At 47.3% G+C, this 24106-nt stretch overlaps 1 protein-coding gene across 3 annotated transcripts in view; it reads right to left on the reverse strand.

The window, feature by feature from the left end:
- IARS1 (isoleucyl-tRNA synthetase 1) overlaps positions 1–24106 on the reverse strand; it is a 64242-nt gene that overhangs the window by 20798 nt on the left and 19338 nt on the right. For all 3 annotated transcript variants that reach the window (XM_045772368.2, XM_045772367.2, XM_087858840.1), the window contains 15 exons: positions 23461–23608; positions 21056–21143; positions 20724–20784; positions 17210–17305; positions 13529–13651; positions 12953–13044; positions 12246–12344; positions 10590–10716; positions 9415–9488; positions 8856–9050; positions 7199–7285; positions 5083–5166; positions 3894–4038; positions 2500–2620; positions 183–274 (listed from right to left, as the gene is read on the reverse strand). In XM_045772368.2, the coding sequence (XP_045628324.2) occupies positions 183–274; positions 2500–2620; positions 3894–4038; positions 5083–5166; positions 7199–7285; positions 8856–9050; positions 9415–9488; positions 10590–10716; positions 12246–12344; positions 12953–13044; positions 13529–13651; positions 17210–17305; positions 20724–20784; positions 21056–21143; positions 23461–23608 (1632 nt within the window). The remainder of the gene's footprint in view (positions 1–182; positions 275–2499; positions 2621–3893; positions 4039–5082; positions 5167–7198; positions 7286–8855; positions 9051–9414; positions 9489–10589; positions 10717–12245; positions 12345–12952; positions 13045–13528; positions 13652–17209; positions 17306–20723; positions 20785–21055; positions 21144–23460; positions 23609–24106) is intronic.

Consider the following 24106-nt stretch of genomic DNA (forward strand, 5'->3'; position numbering starts at 1 on the left):
GGTTCCTATCTATCAAATCGGGATAAATATAGTTGACTTACAATGTAAAAAAAGAAAAAAGAGCTTCAGAAACTGAGAGCACTTGAAAACGTTCCTTTCTCTTCTGGCTGCACTCATGTTTCTCCACGGTCGCCCTCCCACACTTGGCCCGTCCCTACAGCAGCCTGCGTGTGTGCACGCACCTTCAGCCTTCTGCGGTTCATCCTGACGTACCAGTTGGTTAGGACATCCACGAACTTGACCAGGCGAGGCACCACCGTATAGAGCCTGTAAGCTGAAAGCAGATGATCAGGCAGCGAGAACAGCTGAGCGTCTAGGGTGCAGCGAGGGCCAGACGCAAGACAGCACAAGCAGCCTTGCCACCCCAGGGCTGCCATGCTTGCTAAGGAGACAGGAAGAACCAAAGTGACACAATCCTGGTGGCATTCCCCAAGGATCAACTACGTGGCTGTCAGGGGGCCTGAAGGGTGCACACGAACCACCCTGTGTGTACAAACTCCCGTGGTCAGTGAGAAAACCAGAAACCCCAGGCTCGTGGTGGACAGGCCACAGCTGCATGCCTGACTTCCTTCCACGGTGCTACCCTGACCCTCCACTAAGACGCACTAGACACAGAGAGAGCTCTAACCAGGGGCTGAGGCACAGCACAGGCCAGCGCTTTGCAACCAGAGCGCCTCTGCCCTGATGTCTGGAGACACGTTCTGGCCCCCCGAGCTGGACCCTAGGGCAGCTGCTCAGCAGTGCAGAGCCCAGCAGCCCCCTCCAGAGAATGCCTGGCCCAAACCACCAGCAGAATGGGCTCCCCGGGAAAGGACAAAGACATGAGGCCTCCGAGGAACTGCGAGGGCAAGCAGGAGGTGAGGGTGCTCAGCCAGTCTTGTTTAAGGTACGGGCCTATTTTTAGGATTTTCCCGTTCACCTCCCTGTAACTGATACTCTCTGTTGCACAAAAACGAACACCAACACCAAGAATCAGACCAGCAAGTACAAACAAACACCACTTGTATTACTGAATGCGTTCAGTGACTGTTATGAGGCCTCTGGTGCAAACTACACAGTGGGAAGTGCCAAGACCAGAGCTGAGGTGCCGGCGGCCACTCACTCCCCGAGGGGCGACGTGGCGGTAAGAGGCCTAACCTGAAGGAAAGAGCTCATGTCAGGGCTCACTACACCCCTCACCATCTAGGAGGCCGGAGATCCCAGTGCTCAGGTGTCAACCACTGGAGGCACACAGAACCCTCACAGCGGGCTGTGCCGTACACGGGAGCAACACCGTGGCTGCTGGAGTCCCTGACGGGAACTGCAGACTCTCCAGACCTCAGGACCCTATCCGTGAAAGGCTGAGGGTACAGAGCCAGCAGGCCGTGGACACAACTGCTACCTGACCTCTCGTTTCCAAAGAGACCGACCCCAGCCGGCATGCACGCGCTCAGGCCATGGCTCTCCTGTCCCGACCTGTTTCCTACGATTCACGTCACTCGGGAGGGACAGGGGACAAGGCTGTGAGCAGGTGTCCTGGGGTGTGCGGTGAGCTCTGTCTGCACGCTCATTTCCATCTTCACTTACATCAGTTTGTCCAACAGCCTGTCGAACATCCGTCTGATGCGTGTTTAGCAGTAGGGGGCAGGCGTCAGGATGCCTGACAACCTGGGGGAATTTCCCAGACTCCTCACCCTCTTGTGCCAAGTCCTGAGGCACCAGGGATTCTGGGAATGCCACATGCCTGCATGACCGCAGCACGCTGGGGCAGGCTGGTTAACCTCATCAGGGGACGCGTAGGGCAGGCGTCTCTCCTCCTCTGCACCAACTTTGGCGGACCCATGTCAGGTATCCTATCCTACTTTCGTAGTTTCTGGAATTTCTCACCATAGCTTGCTCTATCTCCAACCTCAAGGAAACCAACATAACCTACGTTTCCAGCCTGTGTCCAAGACCCAATTCATTGTTGCTAGGTAAGAAATACAGGGGAAACAAACACCCACCTCATTACTATTTTTCTGTATTTCCTAATTTCTCAGGACTGGACAGGGACTACTTATTTAATAATTAAAGTAGACTAAAAAACGCGGGCTAACAAGTGCTCCTTGAGCACCTACTGTCTGCCAGCTACTCTCTGTGCACAATCTGTTTTAGCCTTGTAACAACACCACCAGGCACTTTTCAGAGAAAGAAACCGAGGCCTGAGGACTTTGGGCAGCCCCTGCCAGAGGGAACAGGTGGTGGAGGTGGGCTGGAACCGTGGAAGCCCATGTGGTGTCTGTGGCCAGTGGGGTGAGGCTGAGCCGACCCCCAGGCCTCAGAGCAGCATGTTTCTAAAAGTCTTTCTACAACCCCTCATATTTGAGGGGTTAAAACAAACAAGGATTTATCTACTGTTCTGTATCTCTCAAAATGTTTACAGAACTTCCTCTGTGTTTACAAAGCACAGTTAAGTATCGAAAGGGTAATTAGAAAGAGAACAATTCTTATTTCCAGGACGATGGCCCAAGAGAGTCATACCTGCCATTTCGGTCTCAAAGAACCCAACCAGCGACTGTATGCAGGATAGGACCCACCGGTCCGTGATGTTGGCACTTCCTTTAACTGTGTTCTCATTGTAGAGGAATTCCATTCCTTCCTCCTAGAAAGGGACAATCACTAAAACATTCTGCATGCTTAGGGGAAATTACTGTACAGAAATGAACTCTTTAAGCCACTTAAACTGAAAGGAGCCCACAACAGCAATCCACAAAACCCCAGGCTCCACGGGCAATTTAAATTTCTGATTCTCAGCAATATTTCCAAATAAGCTCTAAACCTGGGATTAAGTCCTCAGTTAATCCATTACATTTTTGACCGCTGTAAACAGAATTTAGGAAAAAATTATTCCTTTGTACCAAAAGTGACGATGAGTTGAGAAATACTCCAAAATCTTGTAAGTGTAGGGTTTAGTTACTTTGAACCCACTGAAGGAAAGCTCGTAAAGCTGGCTAAGACTGGACGATTATCTACAGACTGAACACGAGCACTAAGAATGAACGTCTCTGCTTAAATTGTCCATGTTAACCGGAATGCTCTGTCCCACTCCACCTTCCCCCCTCGTGCAGCAGCAACACCAGGTTGGGGGGCGGCGGCCGTGCTGACTCCGGCACTGATCCCAGACCCTGATGGTGGAGCCGGTGTCCGAGTGCTCCAGAGACGCACGCTGGCAGAGGCCTGTGGGGACCGTCTGAGGCCCACTTGCCCTAGAGGTGGTGACAACAAAGGCAGGAGCAACACTAGGAGCTGGGGAGACTGCCTGCCTCCTCAACTCACAGGGAGAAGCCCACACTGGGAGACGAGCCAGAGGCGGCGGCAGGCGAACAGCCAGCCTGCCCAAGTATGGCATTCACAGCTCAGGCCTCCAGCCCATTTCCAGGAAGGATTAACGCTGCACGATTAGTCAACAGTAATGTACACAGCGATTCTACTGTAAGGCATTGGACATAAAAACGAAAGATGAGGCACACAGGTTTTCAGATGGTGCCCCCCCGGCCAGCAGGCACTTCCACATACACCACCCTTGCTTCCCCCACCAACAACCCAGTGGGACGTCTCTCACTGTCAGAGTCTGGACCTCGATGCCTCACACACTGGCTGCAGCAGCCTCTACCAGGTGCCCCCTCCCTGGGAGCGGTGGGCTCTTCACCCCCACCCCTGTCAGCGTGGTTCCATGAGGGGAGGGCAACCAGGGGAACGAATGACCCTCCCAGGCAGCTCTTCTACAGGAGAGGCCCCAGTGTCCCACCGAGGCCAGCGGAGTCAGCCCAGCACCGTCACCAATGTCCCCTCCCTCCCCCGCAATGGCTCTGAGCACCACCCATGCTCTTGAGCAAACCCAACTCAACCCAGCGAGATGGGACCCCACCCCCTACCTTCTGCAGCCTCAGGACATTCTGGATGAAGAAGCGGTAGGCATTGTACCAAGGGAGCAGCACGTCCTTCAAGACATCACGCACACCCTCCTCCTTAAATCGGAGGTTTTCTGCTCTCACCACAGGGGAGTTGATCAGATATAATCTGGATGAGGAGAAATGTTACATGGAAAAGGAGTACACAGATTAAAACAAGTACCCTTATTGGACACGTTGACACTGCAAACACCAAACTTACCGTTTTTTATTTATTAGCGTTTTTAGAATTACAAATACTCTTCTTATGGTGAATTTAAAACTGACAAAGCTCTAACTTTGTGCAAGAGACCCAGCGAATAATAAAGGGGAGACATAACCCCATATCAAAATATGGCACTCGACCAACCTAGAAGCACGCCCCGTGCCAGTCAGTGTGGGCCTCGGGGCAGCAGGGCCTCCTCCCCAGGCACCACACGCAGGCACAGGGATTCACAAAAGGAACAGCCGAGAGTTCTCTGCCGGCACAGACAGGCTCCCAGAGGGAAGAGGCCAGGACGTCGCTAAACGTCTGAAGGACAGTCCCCACTGCAAAGAATTATCTGGCTCGGTTGTCAGCAGTGCCGAGGGGCAGTCTACAGCTAACGGGGCGGAAGGACAGCCGTTAACTGTTCCTAGGCAGCTGTGCAAGTGCTCGGGCTCAGACCCTGGATGTGGGTCTCCGCATCTGCAGCAGGAGGCTGCAGAGTGAGACCACTGTGGCTCCTTTCCACCCGAACACTCGATGGGCATGACGAGGACTAACATTTCAAGCCGTGGCTCACACTTCTCTAAAAGCATTTCAGTATTCACTTTCATTTGCTCTAGCATGAATAACCCTCAGATGGCTCTTCTGAGGAGCAGGCGTAGAAATGAAATAAACGGCCACCCAGATGAAGAGCCAGGCAGGGGGGGTGAGGCAGAAACCCCAGGAGCCAGCCTGGGAGCAACACAGGTCCTGGGCCTCACAACACCTCTGGGCTTCCACATGCTGGTCACTGAGAAACCGCCCTGAGGGTCTGGAGCCAACACCACACCAATGTGACTGTCCCCGTTCAGACAGACAGAGTTTGAAAAAGCTAATTATGAACCAAATGTAAGGATCGCGATTAACAGAATAAGTGAAGCTTACATAAAAAGGACATTATACACAGGGCAGAGCACTGGCCTGTACCTGAGGGCGTCGGCACCATATTTATGGATGATTGAAAGTGGATCCGGGTAATTCTTCTTTCGTTTGCTCATTTTTTGACCATCACTTGAAAAACAAAAGGGAGATGCCAATTAAATAAGTCACCACCATGGCCTATCTTTTTTTTTTTTTTTTAAAGATTTTATTTATTCGACAGAGACAGAGACAGCCAGCGAGAGAGGGAACACAAGCAGGGGGAGTGGGAGAGGAAGAAGCAGGCTCACAGCAGAGGAGCCTGATGTGGGGCTCGATCCCACAACACCGGGATCACGCCCTGAGCCGAAGGCAGACGCTTAACCGCTGTGCCACCCAGGCGCCCCCACCATGGCCTATCTTTATACATAGTTACAGGTTATCTGCCAATTGGGTACAGAAATGCAAGTGGGGTAAGGGCACAATAGGTTGTTCTGTTAACACCTGTGAGCTTCCTTCTGAATTCCGCAGTGAGTTAGTGCAGAAGTAAAGAACACAGGCTCAGCATTTATTCCAAAGAAATGGAAAGCTGTACCGATGCAAAAACCTGTAAGGGAAGCTCCTAGCTCTATCCATAGTCAGCAGCCACTGGCAACCCCCTGTTGTCATTCAGCAGGTGAGGGGTCCAGCTACAGTCGCCCGCACCACGCAGCACTGCTTGGCCACGGGGAGGAAGGGACTGAGGACACACCTGTCCTGAGTGATCTCCAGGATTCCACTGAGTGCAAAAGCGGAAAAGCCAGTCCCTAAGGTCATAAGTGGTGTGATTCCAGTCACATCACGTACTTGCAACGTCAGAGTTACAGCGATGGGGAGCAGATTAGTGGCTGTCAGGGGCTGGGGGCGAGGGTGGAAGAATGGGGGGGTTACAGAAGGACAAAAGAGGGCTGCTAGGATGTTGAAACAGTCCAGTGCCTTGACTGTGCTGGTGGACAGGGACCTGCACATGTGGTAGGTATGTGCAACTGCACACAGCTGCACACAAGTACACGTGAAGCGCAGTCTGAGGAGGACTGGGGCTGTGTGAGCAGCTGGGCGTGGTGGCCTACGCCAGTTTTGAAACACCAGACCTTCGGGGGAAACTGGGCAAAGCACACAAGGGCTCTCTATTACTGCTTCACAACTGCATGCAAATCTTCAATTCAGTAAAATTTTCAATTAGAGAAACCCCCAAAAGCAGACTGCTGAACCAGACTCCCAGGGTATAAAACATGAAGTTACCATCATTTGCTGGGTGACTCTGAGCAAGTTACTTCATTTTTCTATACCTCAAATTCTGCAAATGTCAAACTGAGGTAAGGCAAGGACCCATCTCGGGGCACCTGGGTGGCTCAGTTAAGCGTCTGCCTTCAGCTCAGGTCATGATCTCAGGGTCCTGAGATCAAGCCCTGCGTCTGACTCCCTGCTCAGTAGGGAGTCTGCTTCTCTCTCCCCCCTGCTCGCTCTCTCTCACATAAAATCTTAAAAAAAAAAAAAAAAAAGAAAAGAAAAAGGAGAGAACCTATCTCAAACAGTTCTGGGGCTTTGATGAGAGGAGATGTGTAATGTTCACAACATGGTGTCAGGGGGCCGTCCTCCCTCGGACAGGACATGAGGCAGGTTAACTGCATACATTTTTTTTCTTATTTTTATTAATTTGTGTTTTTTCTGTTATGACTATAGGCAGTAGAAGGAAAAAAGACGACTTCCCTATGATCCCGGAAACCTCTAGAACCCACAGCATCCTCATGTTAAACAGAGGTTAACAAAAATCTTCCTAAAGGACTGGGCACACATGAAACCAGTGTTACAGGCACATGCACCTGGGCCAGCCCTCCATGACAGGTATTGTCTTACCACCAGCAGCATCACAGGACGCACACTTCCCCTGCCCCCAGCTTCCCAACCTGCCCTTCCCCCTGGGGTATTGGGTGTGCAGAGAACCACACTGGAGACGAGAAGTGAGCAGGGTGGGGTGGGATGGAAAGGAAGAGCTGCGAGAAGTGTTAACAGCAGACAGAAGGGGAAGAGCAGGAACAAAGCCGGGGCGATCCTGAGTTCCTGTGTTCAAAACGAACGGCTACATCCACCCAGACCACGGCTGCCAGGGCCAGGGACTAGCCATGACACAAGGGCATGCACCTGCCTTGCCAGGACGAGCCCGTTCACAATCACGTTCCTGAAAGGCGGCTGTCCAAAGAGAGCGGTGGCCAGCACCAGCAGGGTGTAAAACCTGGAAAAAACCCATGGTGAAACAGATCAGCAACAACAGAAAAGGAATCTAAGCACAGGGAAAAAGAAGTCTGTGCTTATTTATTGGACTGAATTTCTATTTTAGACCAGTTACACTTCTTAATAATCACTCACAGCAAAGGTTTTTAATCTGATAACACATTAGAATCATTTGGGGTGGGCTGAAAAATCACACAGGATCTACCGCACACCAATCAGGTGAGAAAAAATAAAATGTGATTTATAGCTAATAAAGGCCTGAAATGAGGTACTGACCCTGGGGGGGACAGTATCATTGCCGTCCTCGGGGGAGACAGCTGGCAGCCAAAAGGCAGGGGAGGGACAGTGCTGGGCGGCCTGTCAGGACCTCCAGATATGCCAGGGTGCAAATCCAGAGACGTGTGTGGCTTAGCACAAGGTCACATGGGACAGTCTGATGACAAAAGATGCAGTTATTCTCACCCAGAAGTCAGGAGGCAGAGACTGTAGGAGCACAGACGATGTCTTTGCTCCACCTGCTATCACGGATGCTGCGGACTTGCGAGCTAGGGTGTTTGCTCAACTCTACCACATCCATGCAGCCACCCGAGTTAAGTGTCCTCTCCAAGCTGGTTTTGCACCCCCAGAACATGATGGGACACGGACTGACATCCCTTCCTCTGAAGGCAGGTCAGGAGGACCTGGCTGCTAGGACAGGCAGCTCAAGGCTGGGGGAAGGATAGGGAGGCGGTGAGCACCTATGGACCCACGTGAGGACTGTTAACGGCCAGCAGACATTACCAGTCCTCAGAAAAACAACTTACTGGCGAGGCATCTGGCCTCCCCTAAGAAGGGTTCTGGACCTGTTCCTAAAGAAACATGGATCTGACGCTGAAAAGAGCACCTTGTGGAACATTAAGGTTGGAATTCATCCATCTGTGGTGCCTACTGCAAGTGTCAAACGGACGACGACACCAGCGTTCCTCACACATCTACATCACCACCGACCACGGTGCAGTTAGAGTCTGACGAGGCACGCTTCTCATCCACAAGGAGAAGGTACCACACCTTCCCTACTTCAGAAGATAACGGCACTGCTTTAACCAGACACCAAACAGAACCAATGCCGAAACCCTCCCCCACCGTGGTTTGTCTTTTTCTACCAGTCTGGATTTTCAGAATGTTAACTTTGTTAAGGCTAGCCTTAGCCTCTGAGCACATTTCCAACCCACCCTTAAATCTGCAGTACCCAAACCATTACCTCGTACGTAAGTACGCAGTGAACATTTGAGTAAATGATTTAAAATAAGCTACAAACATGTATTGTTTTGTATCACTTAATCTTTGAGCATAACAAACCCCTTTATTCTGAAATGTCAAATGAAATAATTCAAACTCTAAAACCACAGTTTTACTGCAGTGAGATATCCCAACTCAAAAGACACTTTGACAGTGCACCTCCTGGTGCGGGGCAGAGCCTGTCTTGTCTGACACAATCTCTCCAGCACCCAGCTGATAAAATGCTAGGTACTCAGTGAAATACCTGCGAAATCAACCGAATCAGGAAAATGAATGAAAGAATAAGAACATACCATCCTCTGGTCTGGTCAATGCCTTCGGCAATGAAGTCTGCAGGAAACGCGTCATCAAACTCCCTCTTGTTTTCAAACGGATAATGAACCTGAGCGTAGGGCATGCTGCCGCTCTCGAACCAACAGTCAAACACTTCAGAGATGCGGTGCAACGCTCCCTTCCCACAGCGGGAAGGGATGGTCAAATGGTCAATGCTAAGAAACGAAGCAAAGCCACTTCTATTAATTTTAACCACGAAAGAACTTGCAGTTTAATTGCCAAGAGGAAATACAACGGCCTGACGAGATCTCATACGCATCTGCAAATAGAGATACTGGCAGTTATCACAGGCTTTCCGAGGCACCAGGAGGGCTCAGTGTGGGGGGGTTTATACCACAGTCGCCCCACATCCAACTCAAAGACAGAGGCCTCCTTTCCTCAACATGACATGAGTCACTGACACTGTAATTCAGTAAACCAGTACTGATTCCTACACGTAGCTCCGTAACCTGCTCCAGAGACCATGTCGATGCTCTCCGAATGACAGAACGGAAGCGAATCGAACATTCAGAAACTGACCTCTCTCTGTGGAGATCAGAGATCTTTGCCCCCGACAGTTCTTCAAGTTCTGCCATCGATCCAATGCATACTACCTGTCAAAGCAAAGTGAAGAAGCAAGAGAACCTCAGAGCCAAAGCTTTAATTTACGCAGCATTCACACTTAGTTTTAGAAACCTGACCTTCAGGACAGTGTCACTAAGGTGGTTCCTACACTCACGAAAGACTGCAGGTCACTGAAGAGGTGGGCGGGCTCCACTACGTGCACCTGCCGAGGGCTTACTGGGTCCCGTCTCTGCCTGGTATAACCAGTGTACGTGCAAGGCCTAGACTGTGACTCTGCGGCATCTCAGTTTCTCCCTGACACTGGAATTTGGCTCCTGCACCTGGAATCTTCCCAAGTCAAAGCTAGAACTACATGACTGTGCATGGAGCAGATCCAACCAACGTGGTCCTAGGACGTCACTTAGGGTTACGTCCAGGCAAGGAGGCTGCCTGCCCTCAGCTCGGCTGGGGCCCTGACAGGGTCCACACGGTGGGGCAGCCCCAGCAGGAGCTGCTGTGGGTTCTCGCCTGGGGCGTCTGCTATCTAGGGAACACCACGTCCTCCGCCCTTGCAGTTCAGTCCTGGGAGGCCTGACTGTGCTACCTCACTGCCACCTTTCAGGTCCCTGTGCTCTAACAGTCTCTGTGTGGACAGAAGCCGCCGGGGGTACATCTATAGACCCGTATACGTATTTACACACACAGTCACTTGATTGTATAAATTCAAGGTTGGCAATGCTTTGGTAATGTTTTTTAAGCCTTCCCTTTTAACTGCCACGTGGGGGGGTGGTGTTTCACATGCTATGACTTGGTGCGGGTCTGGACTCTCAGGCCTGATCACCAGTTACTCACAAGGAGAGAAAAAGGGTGAGCAACAGAAGAAAAACAATTCAACATGTGGATTCCCTGAGAAAAATACAAATTGCATTCTTTACTTTTGCACAGAGGGAGATTTAAAAAATTTTATTTAATAAAAGTAAAGTAAAAATAAATTTAAGAAACCTCCCAAATTCTTATTTATAAAATTCCAGGAAGGAATAAAGAGGAACACAAGAAATAAGAAAGGGGCGAAGAAAAAAGAAACCACATCCAGATGTACAAACGAAGCGCTTCAGCAACAATCACCACGAGAACTCGTGGCCCTGTCTCACCTCCTCGAAGTCATCGCTGACCCACAGGGGGATGGGGGTGCCCCAGTATCTGTTTCTGGAAACTGCCCAGTCACGTGCATCTTTCAGCCAATTTCCAAATCGCTTTTCTCGCACAAACTCTGGGACCCTGCAATAAACAGGTCAGAGAGCCAACGCCTGAGAACGTTAGTATGCAAATCCGTACATCAGAGCTGCATAACCCTTTGCGCATGCTCTGTGGACCTACTGCCCTAGAGATGCTACACTCACTCCCAGGAGGACGTCTCGTGTGCGCACAGCACAGCAAACGCACAGTGCTGGAACCATCGTGAAATCACCCCAGGAGACGCTCTAACAGGAACCCCACAGCGCACACGCTTCCCTGCACTGCGCCCCAGCTAGGGGACAGCTACAGCCCTCGAAAGTCACTGTGATGCCAGCCTGGCCTCGCTCACACCTAGTCTCCACGGCATCCACACGACACGGCTCCTGACACTCATTAGCATGGGCTCCCAGCACCTACAAAACACTCGGGGCTACAGGTGGCTGGTTGGTAGCTGCCTCCTGAGGCTCACGGGCCATCTCCCACCGTTGCACTCTAGGCTCCAGCAGTGAGCTCATTCCTTAGAATGCAGCTTCTCACCTAACTCCTTGGCCCGTGCCATCCCTCCACCATGATAACCTTCACCCTGCAGCCTCCCTCCCCCTCTTCCCCTCCCCCAAAGCTTCAAGTGCCCGGGACTAGTCACATGGCCTCTGAGCTTCAGCTCTGCAGGAAATCTTTCTAAGCAGCAGGCTGAGTTAGGGCACCCCTGGCCCCACCCCTGGCCCCTGTTCTTTCAGGTACCCCCATTGTGCCCTATATAACAAAGGTCTCTTTATAGGTCTGCACCCTCACAAGGCCACAGCCTAATAGTCCACATCCAGCACGTCACACAGTAGGGCAACTGAAGAGCCTCCTAGGAATAAAAATGAAAAACTGCTTTTTCTTGAGACATGAGGGTCAATTTGCTAGAAAGTACAAAAAGCTTGTTCCTGGGGCGCTCAGGTCATGATCTCAGGGTCATGAGATTGAGCCACCTCAGTGTGGAGTCTGCTTAAGATTCTCTCCCTCCTTTTCCCTCTGCTCCTCCCCACCCCCTGCTCGTGTGTATGTGCTCATTCTCTCTCTCTCTCAAAAAAAAAGAAAAAAAAAAGAAAGAAAGAAAAAAGTTATAGTTCATAGTTTATAATCCTTTCCTTTCACTGCCTTAAAACTCTCCCCATTCTTCCAAAATGAGATGCAGTTTTTAAGTCAGGGTGGGTTCTTGCAGAAGAATCACCCTCAGATTCTCGGTGAAAAGCAGTCTCCTGTAACACGCAGATCCAGCCTCACTTCACTCAGCTCCACAGGCTGGGCTAAGACCTCCTTGCGGTCACATGGCAGCTGAGAGCAAGGCTTCTGTCCCAGCAGTGCTCATCGGCACGGTCTAGGACCCAGCACACATCAAAAGCAGGAAGCACAACTGGCTTCCGTAGGTATATTCAAGAACAAACATTTACCCTGAAAATGAGTATTATTTAAGGCTGAGACAAAGGCAAAATGCTCCCTCCACAGGCCTTCTCATCCTGTTATTTAAGTTACTGTGAGCTGGGAGAAGCGTGAGCATGCAACACGGGACGCAGCTCACTGCTCACCAGTAGCACAAGTCGTTGTTCCTCAGGAGCTGCTCCACCATGTGCTCCACCCGCACGAACCAGCTGGGCACCGCTTTGTAGATCAGGGGGGTGTCTGACCTGGGGAAGCACACACGCAGCATGCGGCTGGTCAGACTGACGTACGCAGGCACCCACGTAAGACCGACTTTCCGTTTCTTACTGACATCACCCCCATCTATTTGGCCTTCTGCTAATGACTCCCCCCGCCTTTTTTTTGCAAACACTAATGCCTACGTCCTTGGTACTGGTCATCTCCCTTCACAACACCAAGAAGGCAAAAGCTTGTAAGAACAAAAAAACATGGTTCTGCTGGTGTGTGACAGCCGTCTGAGAAAGGACATCAACTTCCGCAAAGAGGCAATGTGGAACAAACTTGAGGGCTGCAAGCATTCCAATTTCACGCACGTCTTCACAGCACGATCTCGTGTTCTCACTTGGGTCGTGTTCTCTCTCTCGCCAAGTTCCAACAGGAAATTTTAGAGATACATCTCATCCTAACGAAATGTGGCCCCGACATAAAACACCTGTACATGTCGACATTTCCCAGACAACTGCTGAGGAAACCGTTAACAACACACTCATGGAATTCAAGAGGGCAGCTTCTCTACGCTAACCATAAAGCATAAAAATGCTACCGTGTCCCCAAAGGCTAGAAGCTTGAGCTGGACGTCTTCGCTTTTTCTCACCTCCAGCAGAAGGGGTAACTGTGAGTGAAGGTGCTGGAGACAAGAAGTCGGCCTTGTTCCTTCAGGGTCCTGATGATGTTTTTGTCAGCATCCTGTTTAAAAAATAAAAATTTAGCCATTAAAAATCCTGCAATACTTAGTAACACAAGAGAATTACGTATATCACTGCAATCTGATATTCTGATATTGCTACCATGAATAAAAGGCAAAAATAACACATGTATTATAAAAACAATCAGTCCACATCTGAGGCACAGTCTAACTGCAGGTATCTCATTACGTGTTTCCACACCATGTGAGGGAGTGGAGTCTTCCACCAGCAATGACGCCCCCAGCGCCTAGTTTCACTGATTCCCACCTGTGAAACTATAGTGTGCTTCCTCTGAAGATGCCCGACCCTTAGAATGTGGCTGATAATATCTATCTTTTCTGGTTTAATGTGCTGAAACAAAACAAAACAAAACAAAACCGACTTCCTGGAAAAAAAATCCAGATATGGAAGCTATTTAATAAAAAGCTGATTAAAGAAAGAAGTGTGATGAAACTCACACCTTTCCCTGTCACAGAGACACAGACCTTCACATACTGTCCCGTGAAATCTGTCACCTCCGCCGTGAAACAGCCTGAAGCATCCACAGGGCACACAGGAGGAGAGTCTTTCTGAATGATGCTGAAGTCCATACAGACCCGATAGTCGTCCTACAAGAGAAGGCTTCAGTATTCTGACATGTAACTGTAATGGGCTTTAATTATCCTCTCAGCTGAAGTTAATTCAGGACCATTCAGAGAATCCCAGAGCCTTATAATTGGACAGGGATTACATCATCTTCTCCAGCCATTATTTCGCAGACCCCCGTATACAGCAGGGTATCCACTAAGGGAGGAGGAAGATGACACACACGTATCCCTGGTGAACACAGACACAGAAACACTCAACATGATATTCACAAACTCCACCCAACACTACAGTAAAAGAATCATTCACCACGATCAAGTGGGATTCGCTATGGGGATGCAAGAATGGCTCAGTGTCCACAAACCAATCAACATGATACATCTCATTAACAAAATGAAGGGTAAAAACTCTATGATCCTCAAAAGATGCAGAAAAAGCATTCGACAAAATTCAACACCCACTTGTGAAAAAAACTCTCAACAAAGTGGGTTCAGAGGGAACATAAGAACATAACAGAGGCCATATATGAAAAGCTCACAGCTAAGATCACACTAAATAGTGAAAAACTGACAGCTTTTCCTCTACAGTCAGGAACAAGACAAGGATGTCCACTCTCACCACTGTTAGTCAACACAGTACTAGAAACGCTGGCCAGAGAAGTCAGACGACAAAAACAAACGAGACACCCATACTGCTAAGAAAATGTTGAACTGCCACCTGGCAGATGACATAATGACTACAGATAGAGAACTCTACTCCACCAAAAAACTATTAGAATAAATGAAATCAGTAAAGTTGCAGGATGCAAAATTAATATATAGAAATCTGATGTGTTTCTACACACTAATAATGGAGTAGTAGAGAAATTAAGACAACAATCCCATCTACAATTGTACCAAAAGTAACAAAATACTGAAGAATAAACTTAACCAAGGATGTGAAAGACCTGTACTCTGGAAACTATAATATTGATAAAAGAAATTGAAGATGACAAAGAAATGGAAAGACATTCCGTGCTCATGGACTGAAAAAAATGCAACTGTTAAAATGTCAATATTACCCAAAACAATCTACAGAGTCTATGCACTCCACATTGTGGAGTGACCAAAATGTCAACAGCACTTTTCATAGAACTAGAACAAATAATACTAAAATTTGCTTGAACCACGACAGCTTCCGAATGCCCAAAGCAATCCTGAGAAAGAACAAAGCCAGAGGTATCACAACCCTGGATTTCAGGGTATCCTACCAAACGTGTAGTAATCAAGACAGTATGGTACTGGCACAAAAAGCCACATACGGACCAATGGAACAGAACAGAGAGCCCAGAAATAAACCCACGCTTCTATGGTCAATTACTCTACTACAAAGCAGGAAAGAATATATAATGGGGAAAAGACAGTCTTTTTAATAAATGATGCTGGGAAAACTGGACAGTTCCATGCAAAAGAATGAAACTGGACGACTATCTTACACCACACACAAAAGTAAAAGTCAAAATGGATGAAAGACCTAAACGTGAGACCTGAAACCATAAAACTCCTAAAAGAAAACACAGAGAGTAATCTCCTGAGAACAGTGGCCACAGCAACATATGTATGGCTATGTCTCCCTAGGCAAGGGATTCAAAATTAAAAATAAACTACGGGGACTACACCAAAATAAAAAGCCTCTGAAAAGCGAAGGAAACCATCAACAAAATAAAAGGCAACCTACTGAGTGGGAGGAGATATTTGCAAATGACCTATCAATAAAAGGTAAATATCCAAAACATATGAAGAACTTATACAACTCAACACCAAAAAAGCAAACAATCCTATTAAAAAAAGGGCAGAGGACCTGAAGAGACAGTTTTCCAAACACGACACTGAGATGCTAACAGACACGTGAAAATAAGCTCGACATCAGTCATCAGGGAAACGCAAATCTAAGTCACAATGAGGTATCACCTCACACCTGTCAGGATGGCTAGAGCCAAAAATAAAAGAAACGGTAAGTGTTGGCGAGGAGGTGGAGAAAAAGGAACCGCTGTGCACTGCCAGCGGGAATGTCAATTGGAGCAGCCTCTCTGGAAAACAGTAAGGTGACTCCTCAAAAAATTAAAAACAGAAATATCATGCGGTCCAGCAAATCCAATCCTGGCTATTCACCCAAAGAAAACGAAAACACTAATTCAAAAATAGATCTGCACCCCTGGGTTTACTGCAGCGTTATCTACAACAGCCATGATATGGAAGCCACTCACGTGTCTGATAGATGAGTGGATAAAGAAGATGTGGTGTATACAATGGAGCATTACTCAGCCATTAGGAAAGAGACCTTGCCATTCCTGACAACAGGGATGGAACTAGAGAGTATTATGCTAAGTGACATAAATCAGAGAAAGACAAGTAACACATGATCTCACTCATACGTGGAACCTAAGAAACAAACAAAAAGCCCAAACATACCCAGTATATGACAAACACATTTTAATAGGAAAACCTAAACCACAATTCAAAGCCAAGAAGTTTTCTCTTTATCAGCGCAGCAATCATACCAGTTCACCCTAAAATGATTACCACTAAAATCTGACTAGCTCTTCAAACCCAGTGAACAGCATTATGAAGAATGCTTCCATCATACTGAATCCTGACCAGGTACTAGGTGACCCTACGGAAGCGTTAACTTTACTGGCTACACCAGTGGCATGGTGGGACCACTAAAAGGCTGCATCAGTCACAGTGGTGAATGGAAGTATCTGCAGATGAGGGATAGGATGCTGAGGGAGCCCTCAGGCCAAAGTGGAGAAGGTGTGGGAGGGAGGACGAGGTAGAAGACAGAAGAAGCAGACTTCCCAAACGCTGGTAATTAATGCAGCTGGACGGCGTGGACACCAGGGTTTACTCTAACACCTCTTTACTTCTGTGTGTATTTGAAGATTTTCATAATAAAAATCTCTGCAGGGGTTAAGTGTGAAAGCAAACTGGATGGAGACAAGACTAGCTTCACTCCCACTGACAGAACCATCAAGCCCAGAGGCGTTTGTAGGTCCCCATGGGCATTTTATTCATACACAAATTACATCAACAGGACTGCATTTTTAGAAAAATTACTCTGGGCAAAATTTAAAATGAGCCACAGCTTTGAGGAGGTCAAGCTCTGCCCTCTCACCACAGCGTCTGCTCAAGAGCACAGTGGAGGGGAGGTGCGGCAGCTGTCCGCATTCTGACGGTCACGGTGCCTGCGTGAGCAGACGCCCTTCTCAGAACTCACAGAACTGCACACCGGAAAGAGCAGAGCGCACGGAGAGTAAATTATGAATGAGTGCAAACACAGAACGCCTTTCAGAAAGACAAAATACCCAGGAACACCCAGGGTTTAGCTCACCATTTTCCGAGATAAACACAGGGTGAAAAGAAATTGCAGATGTAAGTCTGATAGCCCATCTTCGGGGGCAGTGAGCCTGAAGAGTTGGACCCCATGGTGTGCCCAAGAATGAGGTGCACAACACACACACACACACACACACACACACACACACACACACGCAGTGGCCACGGCACTCCCCTCCCATAGACATGCTTGCTTCAACTACTCACAGCACCGAAGTAAGGAGCCTGGTGCACCACTCCCGTGCCCTCCTCCTCCCGCACGTAGCTGTCAGCGAGCACCGTGAAAGCACCATTCTCCTTCCACTGGAACAGAAAGGTCAGCAGGCACAGTGAATGAAACACTACCACATCTTGTATCAATTTCATAACAGTGTTTGGTAAGAACCTACAAAAACTTTTTAAAAAAAATAAAGCCACTCCCTTTTAAAAAAATTTTATTTATTTAAGTAATCTCTGCATCTAATGTGGGGCTCAAATTCCCGACCCCCAGCTCAAGATTCGCATACTCTAACCACTGAGCCAGTCAGGTGTCCCCTGGAAAAACTTTTAACATGCAATATTATTTTCAGAAAGAAGACAAAATAATTCATATTGGGAAGAAATATGCTCTTTTCTATGAATAATTTATTACTCAGAAATGAATAATTATGAATAAAAATGAATAAAATGAAATAATTATCTGAAGACTTGAAAATGTTCTAACTTCCTTAGTCACAAGTGTTCTTTAGGTCTCCCCACCTCCCAGCCGTGCCCTTACGACCCGTGTGCAGCTTCTCATGCAGGCTCAGAATACATCCCCTCACCCACCACACCCCTGCAGTTATGTCCAGTCACCTTCCTATCAGCCCTGTTACAAGGGCAAACCCCAAAAGACCTGGGATGGGTGCCCAGTGTGACAAGTTCTAGTTAAAGGCGCTCCACGCACTGCAGAGAAACATCATTGCAAAGTCAGGTGACTACATGAAACGCTGCAGACCTACTTCTACCCTCACCTCTCCCTACCTCTTTCCACACACCTGTTCAGCTAAACTGACCCTTTGCTTTATCTGCCAGCCTTTGTAAAACATACTTTCAGAAATGATTTTCACACTTAATCACATTCAATCCAATGATCTTATGAAAAAGGCACACACTATTCCTATGTTTCTTTTTTTCCCCCCAAATTTTATTTATCTGAGAAAGAGAGTGGGGGGGAGAGAGCGAGCGAGGGAGCAGCAGGGAGGGGCAGAGGGAGAAGCAGGCTCCCCGCTGAGCAGGGAGCCACTGTGGGGCTGGATCCCAGGACCAACGAAGGTCAGAAGCTTTAACTGACTGAGCCACCCAGGAGCCCCTAGTGAGAGAGTTTTAAGACAAATCCAATAAAATACGTTAAGATATACAAAAGAACGTACAAGACATTTTTCAGGAGAAACCAGAGGCACTTCAAAAAACGTTTTTTCAGATGCTGCCTGAGTTCAGCCTTGAAGACTGGGTTGGGCTCGACCACATCTGACAGTAAAGAAAGGTGACGGATTTTTTAAACAGGAGGAAAATGTTATGAAAACAAACGTAGGGAGGGAGGAAAAGAAGCGAAGGAGATGTTTAAAGCAATAGTAGAGGATGTGGTTAGGAAGCAGGTTGGCCAAGTGGAGAACACTCGAGAGCAGTGTGCCGGCAAGTGGCTACAGGCTCAAAGGGAGCAGAGAGAAATCCATCAGCACCAACAGGGAGGAGGAGGAAGGCCTCTACAGTTGACCCTTGAACCACGCAGAGCGCGGGTCTACTTGAGCATTTTTCTCCCTAACAGTGGACAGCAAAAGCCGTCAGGCATTTTTCCAGCTGCTCACCCCAGTCTCCAGGGGACCGAACTGAACGTTACTGGTGCAGAGGTCACACCTGCTGCCCTGAGTACCCAGGGAGCCCTGCTGAGGCTATCAGCAGCCCCCAGGACGCTGGGGCCAGGCAGTGCTGCAGGTCCTGTGGTGACAGGAGGGTGGCTGGGCTACAGAATGTGCCCACAGAGCAGGGACAGCCCTGGCAACCCTGTTCTGAGTACTCTGGGAACCGGGCTGTGGGGCTGCATCAGGGTAGCCGTGGCCTGAACCCCGCTCTCCCACCCCCGGGACTGGGCACAGACTCCTCCCATAAAGGCACCCTGGCCCATGTGTGGCCACAGCGGCCGATGGCCATGGGGCAGCTGTCCTATGCCCCCAGGATGCAGGACATTGCCTTCCTGGTGGTCATCCGTTCCCCCCTGGCCCACCACTATGTGGATTTTTTTTTCCTTTTTAGTGAAGAAGCCTTCTGTATTCCTTGTTTTCTAAGAGACTTAAACACAGGGAAGCTATCATTAAAGGTTTTTCAGTACTTGCTGAGATGCCGATTTTCTCCTTTAGCCTGTATAATAGTGAACTACGTTACAGATGGCCCAGTATACTTCTGTGAAAATTCCTACTTCTCCACATCATGCTGCAGTTCTGGTATATGCCGCGTTCCACCAGGCAACTGTTCCTGGAAGTGCTGCATCTGTTCTCAGACTGTAATTGTAAGTTAAGCGGTGTCTGTGCACAACTGCTAACTTTTTCAAGTTTACATATCATCGTTCTGCTAATTTCATAATATGGAAAGTTTGCTTTCTCTATGCTAGGACAGCATAAACAACAGCAATGTTCTTTTAAAAAGATGTGCTAGGACTTTGTACTTTGTGTCTTTTTGTGGAGAAAAACTTTTTATATATACTAATGGTTGGGAAAACAAAGTGTTCAGAACTCTTTGAAACACCAAGAAGCTTTTTTCAATAAATATACGTATACTACTGAAAATACTATGTATTTTCTCCTCCTTATGATTTTCCTAATAGTATTTTCTTTCTCTAGTTTAAGAATATAGTATATAACACACGTAAAATACAAACTACGTGTTAGCGACTGTGTTCCTGGTAAGGCCTCTGGCCAACAGCAGGCTACTCGTAGCTACGCATGCGGGAGACACGAGGCACTGTGCTGCAGCTGCTGCCACTGACCCCTTTGCTGTTCGAGGGTCAACTGTAACTGGAAGATGAGAAACACAGGAAAACACGCAAGGTGCACAGAAGTGAAGAGACAGATATGAGCCATACTGCAGACAGAGCCCAAATGGCAGAGGCCACCTGCATTAACCAAACTCTATCCCTGAATAGACAGGGATCAATGGGAAATTCCTGAGAACCCTATTCCTTTGGTGATGGTGGTGGGCTCACAACTATGGATTCTCTGCTGTCAGAAAATGAAAACTGCACAGAACAGCTCTGCAACTCTTAAGAAAACTTAAGTTACCACATGTATGAGCTTTGCCTTAGTGCCGGTTTAAAACACCCACCTCATCATGATGTTTCCTGGAAATGATACATTCTGAGCACTATCTAAAATTTGTTAACAAAACAAACTGAACCAAAAAAACAAACCAAAAAAACCCCCAATGAATTTCCTGGATGACACGCAGACTATAAACAATAAAAACATACAGACTTATGTGCTTCCTTTTATAATTTGAGAAAAGTATTAAAAACATTCCCAAAGGATTTTAATTATTACAACAAGGAAGCAATACAAACACAATTTAACTTTGCTACTACAAAGACAGACTTTAGATAGGGACACCCACACAAGCCACGGGGCAGCAGTGCAGTGACTCGTCAGAGCAGTGCAGGGACCCGGCACACGCAGGTACGGGGCACCCATGTGGTATGGCTCCCTAAGCTCACCTGCACAAAATAGTCAAACAGGGGCCTGTACTTCTTGCCTTTGAGACGGCTACCAGGAAATCTAGAAAAAGGAGAAAGGCAAACTCATAATCAGACTAAAATCCTCAAAGAAATGAAACTGCAGACACATCAAGTCACAATTCCCTCCTGATTTACTTGTTTCTTAGTCGTTAATGCTGGAATGTGTGACCTGAAAATACTCAGTAGTATTATCTGAATTTGAGTAACAGAGATTTTGGGTAATAAAGTGTCTTACCTTTCAAAGTTCACACACACACACACACACACACACACACGCACGCACAGATCAGATCAGTAATTTGTATATTCACCTTTCAAGGACCTCATAGTCACTCTCCAACTTATAGAGGGCTGGTAATCTGGCTTCCATTAAAATGAGTAATTTTCCTCTGACAACATCTAGGAGAGCAAGGGGAAAAGTGGACTTCAGGGACATTCAGACTTCGGCAGAGTCTAGACACACAGCAGCATACCCTCCCTTGCAGGGTCCCGTATCGCTGTACCCGTGTGCTCAGCAATCACAGAGAAATGCACCAGGGCACCAGCCCACACTGCTTTCCAGACCCAAACAAGACAAAAACAGCACGTGCACTGAACTGAAGTCTGCATTTTACGTATTAATCTGTTTTCTCCGACCCGAGGTAATACATGTGAATGCTTAAAAATCGTTAACATTAACAAACCAAGACACCCCCTGAGTAAAAGTCCCCGCTCATCTCACCTCTCCACAAGTCACTATCATCTGAGTGTCGCCCTCCAGGTATTTTCTACATGTATACTAACACTCATCTTACGTGAATGGCTTTTTTAAAAAGGTAATTACGGGATAGGACTCCGTATAGTTTTCAGTCTGTCTTCACATATACTACATTGTGAACATCTTTCCATGTATTAGCACAAACTGACCTTTCTCACTCTTCTAAACAGCCGCACAGTACCCCATTCTAAGGAAGTGCAAGTCAGTTCTAACCTATCAATTAATACTAGACATGAAAATTGTTTTCAGAACATGGGGGTAATGAATACCATTGCATGTATCTTTGTAGCCTTATTAGAGTATTTCTGGAGGATACTATCCTAGAAATAGAAAAGCTAGAATGAATGTATAAACATTTACAACTTAATAGCAAATGATAAATTGCCTTATAAAAACAGACTAAACTCCCACCTGTAAAGCATGATATGACGGATACTCAGTTCACTGTCAGAAACACAGGATATCTATGGACCACTGAGAAGGCCTCTGCGATTCACTGAAAAGCTACTAGAAACAACACTGCACCCACCAGCTCTGGCTGCATCAGAACTTCACTGTCGGTGGAGTCTACGTTTCCTGGATAACTCAGGACACATGGCCCAGCAGGTATGCGAGTCCCCGTGCAGGCAGAGGAGGGGCAGAACTGAAGTCCTCCGGCTATCAGGCCCCTCAGGCTATGAGGCTCACTAGAGAATGGCCATGTCCCCAGGGAGACACAGGGACTCTCACCGTGGGCCTGCCCTTGCCCAGAGAGGCTCTGTCCACAGCTGGGAACACAAGAAACTAGCTGCTGGTCCTACCTGCTCCCAAGGCACTGGTAATAGTAATAAAAACACCTGTTTTCTGCCCCCTGCCCTCACCTCCCCCATGCCTTTCTTCAAATCATTCGCTTCCTCACATGCCGCTGTGAATCAAGTCACCTAGCTTGCACAGTCGTTTCTTTTCTGGTTATGGTTTTCTTTTCTTTCCCTGGCCTCCCCTCCTTCCAAAAACTATCCAACCTGAAGGTAACAATATTCTTTTTTCATATCAATCTCTACGGAAAGAGCTTCATCAGGACTTTGGCTAACTCTCTACCAGGGGAATACCTCAAAGGCACGAAGTTCTCAAGTTCCCTGTCATTTCCTAAGTGATAACAGCCTAAATACGGTCCTTTGTTATGCTGATGAGGGGACTTCTGGAAAGCCCCAGGTCACCTAAGGATGGAGTTCAATCACCAACAGCCAATGATTTAATGAATCCTGCCTAAGCAGTTGAGCCTCCATAAAATCCCAAAAGCATGGGGTGTGGAGTGCTTCCAGGTTGGCGAACGCATCCACATGCTGTGAGGGCAACCCACACCAGCTCTGTGGGGGACAGAAACCCCTGCGCTCAGGACCCTTCCAGGCCTCATCCCATACTTCACCTCGACTGTTCATGTCTATCTTTCATAACCTTTCACAGTAAACCGGTACAATGTTTCTGAGTTATGAGTAGCTCCAGCAAATCAATCTAACCCGAGGAGGAGGTCATGGGTCCGTCATTAGCATGGGACTTGCAAGTGGCATCTGCAGTTAGGCTCTGGGGGTGGAGGGGATGGAGTGGAGGACTGAGCCCTTAACCTGTGCAATCTAACTCTATCTCCAGGTAGCTACTGTCTGAATGACATTCACTGGTTGGTGGTATTGAAAAAACACACATCAGAGGTTCCCAGCAACGATGAGAGGCCACCTCTCTGAATGTCCAGCTGCCCGTCTCTAACAGGGGCGTGATGTGTATAATCGGAAAATTAGAAGGAATCTTTTTTTATACCTACTGTTTAAACCCACCTCTTTTAGAGATTATTTTTCTATTTAAGGCTAACACTTTTTCAAAAACTTCTATTTTTACTCCAAAAGAAATGTAAGTTTTCATTCTATCCCAAAATAAGTTAAAGTGATCTTCTCTGTATCAGTCATAAATAACCAGGCCCATACTTACCTTTAATCTTCACATACTGCATATCCGGATTAACACACAGGGCAAGATTACTAGGTAGAGTCCAGGGAGTGGTCGTCCAAGCCACCAAAGACACATTTTCATCTTCCTCCAAAGGGAAAGTTACAAATATTGAAGGGTCCTGAACATCCTGAGATAAAATGAGATAAAACACCTTTTTACAAAATCCGTAATAGAAGATGTGGAAGAAAGGGGAACTGGTCCTGAAGAATAAATAGATTTCAGAATAAAAAGCAGTTGCCATATTTATAAAAAGAAAATATAAAGCAAGAAATTTCGATGAATTTTTTTTATATTCTTGAAAAACGTTTTAACAATTACTTTAGTAGTCACAAAGACATTTTAAATGTATCAAGAGGAATAATATTACAGTTTCACTACTGTAATGACCTATTTTTATATTAAATCCATAAAAAGTTAGGTCACCAAAATAATGGTTTTGGAAGACAGAATTATTCTTTATTCTAAAATATAAAAATGAGTCATTTTAAAACACAATGTACTTAAAACTGCAATATGCCAATATTAATTCAGTTCATTAAATAAAAAACTGGTTCCAACTCTATGCTGACATGAAAATACCGGATTTTTAAAATTATTTAATAGATAGCTCAGTATAAACACTCAT

This window comes from Ursus americanus, chromosome 34 (genome assembly GCF_024610735.1).
Source record: "Ursus americanus isolate L20-20 chromosome 34, mUrsAme1.1.p, whole genome shotgun sequence".
NCBI classification, from domain to species: Eukaryota; Metazoa; Chordata; class Mammalia; order Carnivora; family Ursidae; genus Ursus; species Ursus americanus.